At 57.3% G+C, this 13331-nt stretch overlaps 1 protein-coding gene across 1 annotated transcript; it reads right to left on the bottom strand.

Annotated features, from left to right (window-relative positions):
• Window positions 1-2515: 2515 nt before the first annotated feature.
• Pkdcc (protein kinase domain containing, cytoplasmic) lies at window positions 2516-11568 on the bottom strand. Its single transcript, XM_005077250.4, has 7 exons — window positions 10905-11568; window positions 6958-7080; window positions 6285-6556; window positions 5575-5654; window positions 5256-5360; window positions 3600-3773; window positions 2516-3387 (listed from the first exon to the last, which is right to left on the bottom strand). The coding sequence occupies exons 1-7, from the start codon at window positions 11541-11543 to the stop codon at window positions 3302-3304; spliced, it is 1479 nt and encodes a 492-aa protein (XP_005077307.2). The 5' UTR covers window positions 11544-11568; the 3' UTR covers window positions 2516-3301.
• Window positions 11569-13331: the final 1763 nt, after the last annotated feature.

The following is a 13331-nucleotide window of genomic DNA, read 5'->3' as shown; positions in this document are numbered from 1 at the left end:
GCAACGATGCCCCCACACCAACTTCTGTAGCCCTCTGGCTGTAACTTAGGTTTGTCCTTCGACAGGAGCTGGAGAAGGAAGGAAGGGACTGTGATGAGAGGGCCCCTCTGTGTGAGGTCACCATGTGCACCTGTTTGCATTGGTCACTCCCTTTCCTGTGGCCTTTCCACATGGCTCCTTTGGGGGTTTTCCAGGTTCTGGTAATGGTTCCCATTCCCTTCCCATGGTTCGAGGTGGCAGCAACTTAATTCTTACAGCCCCAGGTTGTCCCACTACTCCTGGAATTCCCCTGTCACCCACTGTGTCTTACATTCACTGTGCTGTTTCCTGTTGGGCCCCTGGCTGCTGGAGTGGGGGGTGTCTTGCCACCGAGGAGAGCAGCAGTTGGATGTAGCGTGCTTGAAGGGAATTTTTGGTTTTTGTGCAGCAGACCTCAGATGGGCCCTTCAGGGACAGATGCTTTGGGGACCTCCTCCGTTGTCGTGTGTGATGATGCTAGCGAGACAGTCCTGGTCCTCCATCTATGGAGCAGCCCTTCAAAGGTATGGCTGTAGTCCCTTCCCTGTGTGAGAGCATCACCGGTCCTGTTGGTGGCCCCAGGCTCCAAAGATTGCTGTGCTGAGAGAAGGGATGACAGACATCTGGATACAGAAACCAGCCTAGACCCTGGCTCTTCCGCTCTCAGGACAAACACCCACCCCAGGGTTGCCACGAGGATTAAGTGAAAGGTGCACGGAAGGGCAGCCAAGAACAATCGGAGTCTCCTAGTCAGAGTCAAGCAACTCTCTGCCTCTTGATCCCGGAGCAGGGGGCAACCATGTTGTACATGTTCTGGCCACGGAGTGAAAGCCAGAAGCCGTTGTCATGACAGGGGGCGGGCAGGCACATTATCCTGAAGCCTCCTAATCCCATTTTCTGCTTTCACGTTGATCCTCTTGCAAGCCTTTTCTGTCTGCCACACACTCAACTCCCAACGCCCTGGCCCCGGAGCTGGGCCTCGTCACCCAACCAAAAGCAGTGCTTGCTTGGGGGTGGGCGGCACCTCAGGCAGGGGTGCGGACAGTCCACTCTGCCTTGCTCCCTGAGAGCAGATCATGGGCTAACACCGAGCGCTCAGCCTACTGACCACATAGTGACAGTGTTTGCCACTGTGCTCAAAGCACTTACTGTTGCCTGACACCGGCTGGGACCTGTATGGACAGAATTTCCTTCATTCCGATCCTTCCGGTATTATCAACCTAAAATTTGCAGACAAATAAACTCAGGGAAATTATTCTAGCCAGATAACACAACAAACGAAGTTGGCATTTCCTAGGGCCGCTGGCCCATCTTGGCCCGGCTCTGGAGCCTCGTAGAGAAGAATCATCCGGCTACATTGCTCCTTCATGTTGTTTCTGTCTTCCTGGACTTTAAAACGGAGCCATACTCCCCATCCACCAGGCCTCCCATCTCTGACGTCACCTGAGGCTTCGGTAGGGAACACATTTTTCTCCACCCACTCACTGCTCTTGGATGTCACGGTTACTACACGGGAGTAGACTAAGTCTAGGTTCTACGGAGAGCAGGTGTCGTGAGCGGCTCTGGTGTGTGTGTGGGAAGCACTGAGAGACAGGTGGTTGTGTGTGCGTGGCTGAGGGAAGAAAGATGCTGCCTTAGGACAGTAATACCGCATCGCCTTCTTACTCCAGGTTGCAATTGCTCTTCTCGAGGTTTCGCCGAACCTTGGACATTTCTGCCCCTCAGAAAGGGGTTCTGAGGCAAGCAAGGCTCGCCCGTCTGAAGGAGAAACTGTCTACCATCCATCCATCCAGTAACCTCTGTGTGAGTCTTTCTGAAAAGCTTTTAATGCCTTAGCTTGTTGCATACTCAGAAAAAGAACATGTTCTCTAACGCTAACCTGGATCTCCACCCCATCCCTGATTTATCATTTTTGCTTTGTGTATCCACACACCTCTGCTAGATTATTCTTGCTAAATCCATACAAACTGGTTGTTCTACAGACCCTTCCTTCTCTCCACTCTCCACTTATTTCTTGCTCAGAGAAAGGCTCTAAGAAAGAAAAGTGCCTATGAACTTGTGGTGGACGGCGGTGATGAACTATACATCTAGGGTGCACCGGGCAGAGCCAAGCTCCTGGAGGTTGTTTGGCTACCTCCTCCCTTCTTAATTATGTCCCCAGCAGTTAATTAAGATGGCCAGCATCCTACCATAAGGATGACACTCTTGGACCAAGGCTTTGTGCATAGTCAAATGTGTTACAATGAGAGCCTCCTGGGGAGAAAGGGATCCACCCTCATGTCCTTCCCTCAGGATCTGGCATGGAGGTCCAAGCAGGAAGTAGGTACCGTGGGAGAAGAGGCTGAAAGCACACCATGGCATCTTCGGTGTTTGCCAGGGAGATCTCGCTCCTCAGAGGTGTCAACCCCCATGAGACACAGACCACTAGCCAGATGTACCAGCAACATAACTGGGCCCGAGGAAGGAATTCCTCAAGAACTCGTGGCTGAGAAGAGTATTTGTCATGAAACATCATTTTATTAATTGATTAATTTTTTTACAAAAATAAACAATTTAATGAACAAGAAGTACAAAAGCTTCTGGAAATGCAAACTCCAGGAGGGGGAGAGCCTGGTTTTGGCTGCTTGGTGGCTTTCACTGAAAGCAAATGAGGCAGAAAGGCTCCGCGACCCTACCCCCACCCCAGGTCCTGGCTCAAATGCAATCTGCTCCTCCACCCTAGTCTCGGCTCATATGGACGTGTGCACCACTGCCCGTGACCCCTGGGCTGGCCTAGGAGCAACCTCTGGGGACAGGCCAGAGACAGCCTTCCCAGGTACCGGTTCACTCAACATCTTGGTTGGAGTATCCATCCCGCACCTCCCCATTTGGAGCTGAGCTGAGAGAACATTCCGCGACTGATTGTCCCCCAAGCAGCTCCTGCCCACTGTGGCTTGTGCAGCAGCAGCACCGGCAGCGTTCTGGCAACACTCTCGAACCATGAATGCAGTGGTGGGGCTGCCCACAGAACTGTCCCACTTAAGACTAGCCAGAGCCCCATGCACAGTCCAGAGCTCCCGAGAGGCAGGCAGCTCCCGACCGTCTCAGACCTAAGCTGGCAAACTCACATTTTAACATTTTTGCATATTGCACATTTGTCCTGGTCATGTCAGTTGGTCTGGGGTATTAGCTTTGTCTGCAGGGGTTCCCAGGTGATATGCAATATCTCGTAGTGCAAGTCACTCCCGCAGCAGGCAAGCCTGGCTGGTAGAGATGCCAGCCAGTCAGCTGAGCCCACAACCAATCAACCAGGGGCCTTCACATATGTGGTCTTGCCGGCATCGGCGACCACTTGGCTCCATCCAGTCTTAAAAAAGACCAGCTTCCGACCTAGGGACAGAGATGAGGGGTTACAGGTCTCGGTAACTGTCTCCTGGGAGGCAGGGCCACTATCTATAAAGCCTTCAAGGACTCATATACACATACATTTCTCTCACTATCTCTACCTCCCCTCTGGCTTTTCTGAGGGGGCCCTCGACCTTTCCCATCCTTTGGAGAAGTCTAGCCACTCCTTTGAGACGCCCGCTCCCCCTCTGGCTCACCTGTCCAGGTGGTCTGGTTGGTGACCACAAAGGCACGACACTGGGCGTGGCTCTCACAGACATCCACAGCCTCAGCCAGGTTGAACACAGACAGGAGGCAGCCGCCATGGTGATAGGAGGGCCAGCAGTGATAGTCCTCCTGTGTGATGGTACTGTCTGGAAGGCGCTGGTACTCTAAAGAATGAAGGAGATAACAGAACGGTGTGCCTCGGGTGAAGGCTCATCTGAAAGCTGGTGTCCAGGCCAGCATGCCCAGCATGGACATGAAGGCAGCCAGAGCTCCACAAGCTGGCTTGACAGCCAGGCACAGGCTTAGATTTCAGGGCATACACATCTCTTAGATTTAAGGCCACCTAGCTAATTTAAACAGTCCAGGATAAACAGGGGTACATGCGGGCCAGGCACATACTCAGAGATACCAGCTGTCTATGTTGGGGTCTGAGGTCGGGACATTTTAGACATTTGGAATGGACTTCTCAAGTATCATGGTGTGTGTGTATTTCCATGCGGTGTGATTAAAAATGCAGGTTCTGATTTGGGAAGGCCTGGGGTGGGGCCTAAGGATTCTTGACTAGATCCTAGATCCCAGTCTTGCCCATGTGTTGCAAAGGTTCAGAGCCCTTCTGACATACTTGGTCCTGACTTTGGGGAGAGCCCAGCTAAGCTTCTAAGACAGGCCTGGGACCCCAGTAAAGGAGTTTTAAGGTTAAGAGGCATCGCAGTTCAGGGTTCACGTGTCTGAGAAGGGTTGAGGTCTCCCTGTGGTGCAGAGCCCCAGAGATCCAGCGTGTGCAAGAGCTCCACAAGAGGCTGAGAATGAGCCTCTGGCTCCCTGGACTTTCCCACTGCCCTGGGAGCCCCGGTTGCTGACTGATAAAGCAGAAGCCCTGGGCCTCTGGTCACCCCACCCTCCTGCCTCCTTCTCCTGCCAGGGACTAGACCAAAGTCCAGGCAGGGTTGCCTGTGATTTATGGCCCCATAAACTGAGTCCTCAGGGACAGAGCCAGCCATTGTTCACCTCGTTAAACTTTATTTACAGGGCTAACGAGGGCTCCCCCACCCCTAAGGCTGGCCAGGCCTCCTTGAAAACAGAGGCTGCCCACCCCTTGCCCCCCTGCCAACCACGGGAAACCCTAAGGCTTCTGTAGAGGGACTGCTGCCTGCAACAGTAGCTGTAACTCTCCCCATCCCTGAGAGAAGTGGCTTCTTGGCTGGCTTCAGAGTTGCCTGCCCCCTTCCTCCAGCTGCCCTCCAAGCCCCAGGAGTGCAGGGGAAGGGAAGAGAAGCAAATGTGGATTGGGTTCCAGCTGTGCAATAGGAACTGCGCTAATTGCTTTTACACACCTTGCAGGCCATTTAATCCCCCGTAAGAATTTTGCTAGGTGAATCATCTTGAACCCAATTCTCAGATGAGGAAAATGAGGTGCCAGGGGTTAAGTCACACGGAGGTGTCTGAAGCCATTCACAGGAAGGCCGAATGCTAACTGTTCTAGCTCAGTCAGGGATGGGACTTCAAGGGACAGCTCCCCTGTCTAAGTGATCCCAAGGGAGCCCCGAGAGCGGCCTTTGGTGACAAGTGTCCCCAGAGGGGTAAGCCAGAGCCCAGTGGGTGGAAGTCACTCATTCTTACACCTGCTCCCACCTGCGGTCACTCACCAGCACCGCTGCCTGTGGCATTCTGCAGGTACTGCCCACTCCGGAACAGGTGCAGTACCGTCTCCAGCTGGGCCAGGGTCTCATCCACCCCCCAGGTGAGCTCCCCTGCAAAGTACAGTATAGTTATCATGACATACTCGGGTTCCTGACCCTCCCCACAGCCAGGGCCCAAAGCCTGGTGGCTCGTGAGGGCCCTTACCACGGAAGGTTGTCTTAGGGTATAACAGGCCCTAGACTTTGCATCGCCAGGGCCATTCTTGTCCCCACATCTGACAGGGCAGTGGCAGGTGGCGGGGAGCAGATGGGTCCCGAGGCTTACCTGTGGCATTGACGATGGTACCCAGCAGAGGCCGGAGGGAAGGCGGGGCGCTGTGGGGCAGGAGATACGTGAAGAAGAACCTGCGGCAGAGATGGGGCAGAGGCTCAGGGGCCCAGCCTGTGGAAGCGTGTCCTGCCTCCCACTTCCAGTAGGGCCAGACTTCAGTGTGTCCTCCCTCCCACTTCCAGTAGGGTCAGACTTCAGTGTGTCCTCCCTCCCACTTCCAATAGGGTCAGACTTGAGTGTGGTCTGCGAGCCCGAACCCTCCCACAGGGACCAGGTACGTCCACACTATCCCAGGGACTCCACTCAGCCTTGAAGCATGGGATTGGGCACAGTTGTGACTACTGTGACTAACGTTGTCCAAACTGGGACCAGAGGTCCCTTTCTCCACCCTTCCTCCTCTTTCAATCCACACTGTCCTCTGGTTGACCCCAGAGGTGTAGCACCCCATAGTTGGGGTTTCTCAGCCGTGAGAAGCTTTGTAAAGGTCAAGAGCTAGGGGAGAGAGGGGACGTGCCAGTTCTGGCGGCCCTAGGCCCTGAGTGTGACACTATTTTAAGACGCCTCCAGCTGCCCCTACGAACTAGCTCAGAACTCTCTATTTTTAGCTCCGCAGTCACATTCTCTCTTGACTGGGGCCCCATGGTTTTCACTGGTCAAGGTTATTGTCCCTGGTTGGCTGGAGTCCCAAAATGTAGGGTCGTCACCTGTAGGCGTTGTAGAGGTTCCTTTTCTCATTCATGCCCTCACACCAGCCCTGGGCCGAGCAGGGCAGGCTGAAGTTCCTGGCTGGAAACTCGAGGATACAGTCAGCAACACTAGTACACGGCGTCTCCTCCACCCGGGCGTCGTCCAGGTCCGTGACCTTCAGCTCCCCATCCACTAGCACGAACTGCCGAGGGCGGAAGTCAAGCAGAGTGACTGAGCCCAGTGGGGAGTGGGCTAGGTGATGGAGGAGACGGCCAAGGCTGAGGCAGATCTGAGGGTAGACACAGAGGTTGGGTCAGGCCCAATGGACTCATGGGTTCCGGGTTTCGCTTGGAGGGATCGGCCTTCCTCTTTCCCAGGGTTCTGCCGCAGCATAAAGGCTGCAGCCAGAGTCTTGGAAAGATCACTGATCTTCAACTGACCCCTGGCCGACGAGCCATGCACTCGGCATGGGCTAAGAGTGAGGCAGCAGTAGGGGTGTGCTCGTGTGCGCCCACACCGTGGCGAGGAGGGAGAACGCCAGGGTCCTCTCCTGGTCCCCACCTGGCCTCCCACCTCCCTTTGACCTACGGCTGAGCTCCTCCCTCCCTCCCTCCCGGGCTAAGAAGTCTAGGCTGCTCTGGGGGACTGCCTTCTAAGGGAGAACCATCCCCACAAAAAGCCCAGGCCTACTCGGAATCGGTCCTCCCAGGAAGTCTGCAACAGCTGGATCATTTCCACGGGGGCGCCCAGCTCCGTGATGGTGGTCAGCGTGTCCGGGATGTCCTCACTGTCCTGGTAGCAATAGCCATAGAGCTGGGGGGAGATTGGGGGCAGGCCATTAGGTCACAGGGGAGAGGCAGGGACAGAGGGAGATTGGACTATCAGATGCTGTGCCTTTGCTTTCCCTCAAGCCAGGGAAGAGCAGTGTTTCCTGGGAACTTTGGCCTCTGCTCCCAGAGCCTTAGTTTCTTCTGGTTCGGCAGAGCCAGTCCCTCACCTCTTGCTACTCAGGGAGACGGGCAGGCTTGGCCACCATGTAACAAGGTAATGTGCTACGGGCACAATCCAGTTTTTTAAACTTTGGCCTATTAATATTGTGGTGTGTGTGGTATGGACGAGTGTGTGTGTTGAGGTCAGAGGGCAACTCGCAGGAGCCAGCTCTCCTCTTTCACTGTGGGTTCTAGAGAGTGAACTCGGGCCGTCAGGCTTGGTGGCACACGCTTTTACACACACTTTTACCTCCTGAGCCATCTTGGCAGTCTCCTGGCTCTTATCATCACCCTAGCGGCCCATGGCCACTATCATAATGTCCGATTTTGGGTGGGGAAATCGGCTCAAGAGAAGTTATGCTGCTTAAATGGGTTATCCGGCTAACAAACACAGGGGCTGGGATTCAAACGGATGTCACCACAGTTCCACAGCCTGTACCCTCTGTCAGCAAATGATCATCTGATACCCTCCCCCGTGTCAATTTCTCCACCGTCCCAACTTTGCAAAGCACAGAGGCACATCTGGACATGTGACATAAATGGGAAGCACAGGGAAAGTCTGTTTGGGAGTGTATGGTGATGAGATGCTCTGTACTTCTCTCTCACCCGAGGGATGGCTTCTGGCATCACCCAGCTGGCCAGTAAAAAGCATATTGGAAAAACCCTTGCCATGACACCCACATTAACATCCCACAGGGAGGCCGGCTTCTCGATGTTGCTCCTAACGCACTGCATAGCTCCGGCTCACAATGGGCTCCAAACAGCCAGCGCCCTACGGAGCATGGGCACAAAGGCCGAGTTGTCCAAGCCATACAAGGGAAAGTGAGGATCTCCGTGGCGGAGGGTTGAGATGGAGGCCAGGAAGCGTGGCCTAAATATGCCAGTACCCAGCAGCTCCTCATGCCAGTCTTCTTGCCCTTCCTAGCTGCCCTGCTTGCCCCAAACACTCTCTCTGCCAGGCTACCTGGGCTGTGGTGCAAGGACCAGGGCCTGTCCTAGGTACCTCTTTTTCTTTTTCCTTCCACACCCCAATCGGCCCAGGGAGGCCCCAGACCCAGGATGGGCTTCGGGGAAGGTAAAGACAGCAACCCTGGGGCCTGGTTCTCATTTTCTTGCTCCAGTCTGGGGCTTTTGTGGGAAACTTCTGAAGGTTATTGAACACCCGGAGGTCGTTAAATGCACTGTTAACGAGGTATTAATCAACACTCCTCAGGAAAAAATAAAAAGACACCATTAAACCCCCCACCACCACCACCAGGAAGCATGAGGCTTGAGCACCACAGTTGCATCTTTTGTTCTTTCTGGAAGAGAGGTACACTCTAGTATGGTCAGAATCTGCAGCCCAGGCAGGCCTGGGGGCCCATCTGAGGCCTGAGGTCCCAGGATGATGGGATCAGGACAGGGAAGACTCTTGTGCCCTTTGACCCTGGGCCACAGAGGCATCTATCCTGTGAGGAGAATGTCTGTGGAGGACAGAGGATCCTGAAGACTGACAGAATCCCCCAGGCTGTCCCCTAGTGACCAGAGTCTGTGCTGGGAAGAGCAGGGTAGGTCTCCGGTGCTGCTCTGGATTCACTAGTGGAGCCCACAGCTTAACTTCAGGTGGCCCAGAGGTGGGGGAGGGATATCCGGAGCCTGACATACTTTAGAAAGTCCTCTGGCTCCTCCCTAGTTCAGCAAACAGTCAAATGGTTTTGAAATTTTAAATGATTAGGAGGTAGCAACACAACGGGATTTCTAGTTCCTGGCACACGGCTCTGAGGCCTCTTGAGCAGGAAGGCCCAAGGCAGGCTGCATGGGCTACAGAGGCAGCAGAACTTGAAGAAGTCAGAGGGACATGGCCTGGGAGTCAGAGAATACTTGGGGAACTCGCCCTCAAAGCAGTTCTTAAGACATAACAGGGACATCCACTTTCCCACAAGACCCTTATTACTCCTGTTCTAAGGGAACCAGCCTCAGCCTCAGGCTGGAGGGGTCACAGTTCCGAGAGATGCCATGCTGGCGAGGGCTTGGGTTAAGTGTCTTCTGCTGCAATGTCTTGTCTTTCTCTGGTGCCCTCGATGCTGGAGGATACCAAATTACAGAGACGGACCTGTCTGTGGGTCTGAGTGAGCGGATCCTTGTTGAAATGCTTGGTGAGACCAGTGAGGCCCACCGAAGGTCAAACCTGTCCTGTGAAAGGGCCCTGAGCAATTAATGAACTCCGAGTGTCCTGCTAAGTCACTCAGGGCCTCTCCATCTCTTCAGAATCTGGCTGGCACCACTGGGTTTCCAGAAAGTTTTCAAGAACCCGAAGAGGAAAAGAAAACAAGGTCCTCCCAGTTAGAATGGCCACGTAACCAGCTGCTGGCTCCCTTAAGCTCCAGCCAGTGTTAGCCATAGCCAGACATCAACACACACAACAGGCAGCTGCCTGGGACCAATGCAGGGCCTAGCACCTCGGCAGAGCTTGTCACAAGTGTCTGGCCAGGATTGGGGGGGGGGTATGTCCTAGGAAGACTTGGAGCCACTAGGAGTACAAGTAGCACTCCGGCCTCTTCTATTCCATATGGCCCACAGATCCCTGCAGGCCCGGGGCCCCCTTCTCACCACTGAGGAAAGAAGGGGTGTCTGCTGGGCTTCTGGTCAGCTCTTTGGGCATGGAAGGTGCGTGTGAGGGGCTGTGAGGTGGGTGGGATTCAGAGCTGGGAGTTGCAGTCAGGGGTCCCCTTCAGTAAGCTCAGACACAGGCAGAGGGAGCAGTCTGTCTTATCCCAGGCAGAGCCTTCAGAGGAGCTGTGTTTGGATGGGGCTGGCACGGTGAAGACCCGGTCTAAGTCTTGGAGGGTCAGGGGTAGGGCTTGGGGCGGGGTGTCACCCTTCCTGCCTGGGTCCCCAGGGAACAGGGACACAAAGTTTCCTAGTAGGAAGGCATGCATCTGGCTTTTTTAACTTTCTGGTCTCCTGGCTCAGTACAGTTGGAAGAGTGTGGCATTCAGACTGGCAGACCTTAAGTCTTCTGGCCTAAGACCCCGAGGCTGCCTTGGTGCCTCAGATGGACCCACTTGAAGTCCCAGGAAAGCCCACGGTCACTTCTGGGAAAGGTTGTGATTTTCTGGCCTCTTTTATCCCTTTTACTGATCTGTGAGCCGGGTGAGGGATGAGTGACTCTCCCGGGAATCAAGTTAGACACACGGGTCTCTTTTCAGCCCTTCCCACCAAAGCCAGACATGTCACGGGACTTTGAAAGAAGCGGGGTTCGGGCTCTAACAATATGGGGGATCCCGTTGCTGCAGCTGGGAGTTGACTGAAGCCGAATGCTGGGCTTGAGGTCACTATGACTGGAGATACCTCTCTGGTGTTGAACCGTCAGCTTCAGCCAGCAGCAGGGTCCTATGTGGTCATACCTCCTTACTCACTGCCCTACCACCAGTTTGGGCCCCTTCCTGCCCTTGCCTCTGTCTGTAAGGGATGCGTGCAAGTTGGGTAGAATGTTTGACCCAAAGGGTGAGAGGCAGGCTGGGTGACGCTCAGTAGTGCCCCGATCTGGGTTCTGCACCTAGCTGCAACCGGGAGGGTCATTGACGCCTCGTGACTTAACTCTGTAAGACCAAGGAGTCTTTCAGAGTGACCAGCCAGCCCCCTCATCCCAGAACCCCACTCTCGTACCTGCAGCACGTTGGGGTGCCGCAGCCGTTCCAGCAGCACCATCTCCTTGAGCAGCTTGTGGGCCGCCAGGCGATAGCAGCCCCTTCGCGCCCCGAACTCGCGCACGCAGCTGCCCAGATCGTGGCCGCTGAAGTCCACTGCTTTAAGCGCCACCGCGGCGCCGCCGGGCAGGCGGACCCGGTACACAGCCTTAGTGTAGCCTGAGCCCACGTACTGCGCGCCAGACACGTTGCGGAGCGCGGCGCAGCCCAGGCGCGGGCCCGGGCCGGGGGAGCCCGGGCCGGGAGCAGGGGGCCAGCCCGGAGCGCCGTCGGGCGGGGGCCGGGCCCGCGGGGGCCGGGGACGCTGCAGGCCCGGCCCTCCCGGAGCCAGGTCCATCAGGCGCCTCCGCTCCGGCCGCCCGGCACCCGGCCCGGGGCCCCCACGGGAATAGCGCTGCACCTCCTCGTAGCGCGCTCGGATCTGCCGGGCTAGCTCCCCACGACCCCCGCGACGGCCCGGGCCCGGGGCTGCCGAGGGTCCCGGGGACTGGCCTGGCCTCGGAGGCTCCGAGCCCGGTGCGAAGAGCACGTTGAGAACGGAGCCCAGCAAGAAGGAGGCGCAGAAACCCGCGGCCACTGCCGCCCGCCGGCGCCGCATCGCTCCCCTCCCCCCCGGCCGGCCGCGCGCAGGGCTCCCCGGCCCCCGGCCCCGGGCGGCTCAGGCTCCGAGGCGACTCCGCTTCGCGCCGCGCCGGCCCCCTACCCAGCCCGCGCGCATGGCCCGGGCAGCCCCGACCCCGGCCCCCGGCGGGCGGCACATCGGCCTGACACTTGCCTCCTTCCCGCCCTGCCCCCGCCGCTTATAAGGCCCGGAGCCACCTCCCCCCCCTCCCCGCTCGCCCGCCCGCCCCTCCGCCAGCGCCTCCCAGCGCCCGGCCGAGCCCGTCCTCGGCGCCGCCCCCTCCGGCCGCCCGGGCCGGCCTTCCCCGCTGACTGACAGCGGGACCTCCTCCCGCGGCCAGCGGGGCCTGGGAAGCGGCGCGGAGGCGGCTCCGGCCCTGCCCAGCGCGCGGCCCCGGGAGCTCAGGCCGGGGAGCGGGGGAGGGGGCGGCGGCGAGCGGCGTGCACGGGCTCCAAGCCCGAGGCGAGGCGGGATAACGGGACCCGGAGGCCGGCCGAAAGCGGAGCTGGCCGGCAGGGTGCGGGGAGTTGGAGGGGCGAGGCCGGCGGGTAACCGGCTCCGAGGGGCGAGCCGCCAAGGCCTGGGTGTGGGGGTCACAGGGGGTGCACGGCTGCCTCCTGGTGTGTGTGGTGTGTGTGTTTCGGAGGGCTCGGGGCTTTGGGGCTGGGCGCGGGGGAGGGCGTAGGGGTTCCGCCTTCTGCGGGTGAGGCTGCTCGGGGACAGCCCGGGTTCTGGGTGTGGTGAAGGGCGGCGGTCTGGGGAGGCAGCCCGGCACCTGCGAGAGCGCGAGGGGTGGGAACTGTGGTCTCCGGGTTAATCATGAGGTTTCCGAGAGGTTCTGTTCAACGTGCCATCTCATTTGCCTGGTCCCCCGAATCGCCACATCTAGACAGACGAGCTCCACCCCCATCCCGGAGATCCCCGGTCTCGGAGCCGCCAGAGGGGGATTTGGAACCGTATGCGGCGAGCGCATTGGTGTCCACACACGTCGGTCTGTGGAGTGTGTGCGTCCGCGTGTCTTGAAGGGGCTGCTGGGTCCCAGGAAGGCAGTGTGTGTGTGCCCTGTGTGTAAGTTGGTGCTGACTCCATCAGAACTTCTGGTCCCTCCTCCTCCCTCCCTGATTGCATCATTAGTGCTAATTGAGGGGCTTTCACACCCCAGTGCATTAGCTGTTTGGAGTGAGCTCCCCCCTCCTGGGAGATAAGCCGCTGCCCCTCCCCCTCGCGGCTCTCCGCTTCCCTGGGGCCCTGAAACTGAGCACCTAGGTCCTCTCGCCTCCTCGGGATCCCTCCAGCTTTCCTCTGGACGAGAAAATCTCTTTCTTCCGGCAGTGTCAAGGATAGGAGGAGGAGACCAGGTGGGGGTAAAGTTTAGGGGTGGGGGAGGAATCTAGAACCTTCTTCTTGAGGGGCTTTCTAGGGAGAGGGGGTTTTCCCTTAAGAGGGCTCACATTCCAGTGGAACGCAGGGAGGATCCCTGCGATCAGAAAGGGAATAGAAATTTCTGACTAGTTCTTTTGAACATGGAAGGGGAGGGGGCAAGTTTCTTATGCTTAGTCTGTGATCCTATTGAGGTAGGCCTTCTGGCTTTGACTTTGTGGTCCCCTAAGACTCAGAAAGTGGGGACCATGCTGACTTATTAGTCATGGAAAAGGCAGGTTGAAGGGAGCCATGATTCCCCCTGAGAGATTTGGGTTTGATGGAGTCCGGTACGTCGGTCTGTTCCTGTTTAAGCTGCTCCGCCCCGCTCTGGCCCATAGCTGC

The sequence above is a fragment of the Mesocricetus auratus genome, unplaced genomic scaffold (assembly GCF_017639785.1).
Source record: "Mesocricetus auratus isolate SY011 unplaced genomic scaffold, BCM_Maur_2.0 Super-Scaffold_100676, whole genome shotgun sequence".
NCBI lineage: Eukaryota > Metazoa > Chordata > Mammalia > Rodentia > Cricetidae > Mesocricetus > Mesocricetus auratus.
This window is presented reverse-complemented; position numbering and strand designations above follow the sequence as displayed.

What these genes read in the sequence shown, in the direction of transcription:
- Pkdcc (XM_005077250.4), bottom strand. Translation starts at nt 11,543, where the DNA reads ATGCGGCGCCGGCGGGCGGCAGTGGCCGCGGGTTTCTGCGCCTCCTTC. An exon ending in GGCACCCCAACGTGCTGCAG is followed by an intron (nt 7,081 to 10,904) that starts GTACGAGAGTGG and finishes ATCTCCCCCCAG; the next exon opens with CTCTATGGCTATTGCTACCA. An exon ending in AACCTCTACAACGCCTACAG is followed by an intron (nt 5,655 to 6,284) that starts GTGACGACCCTA and finishes TCTCTGCCGCAG; the next exon opens with GTTCTTCTTCACGTATCTCC.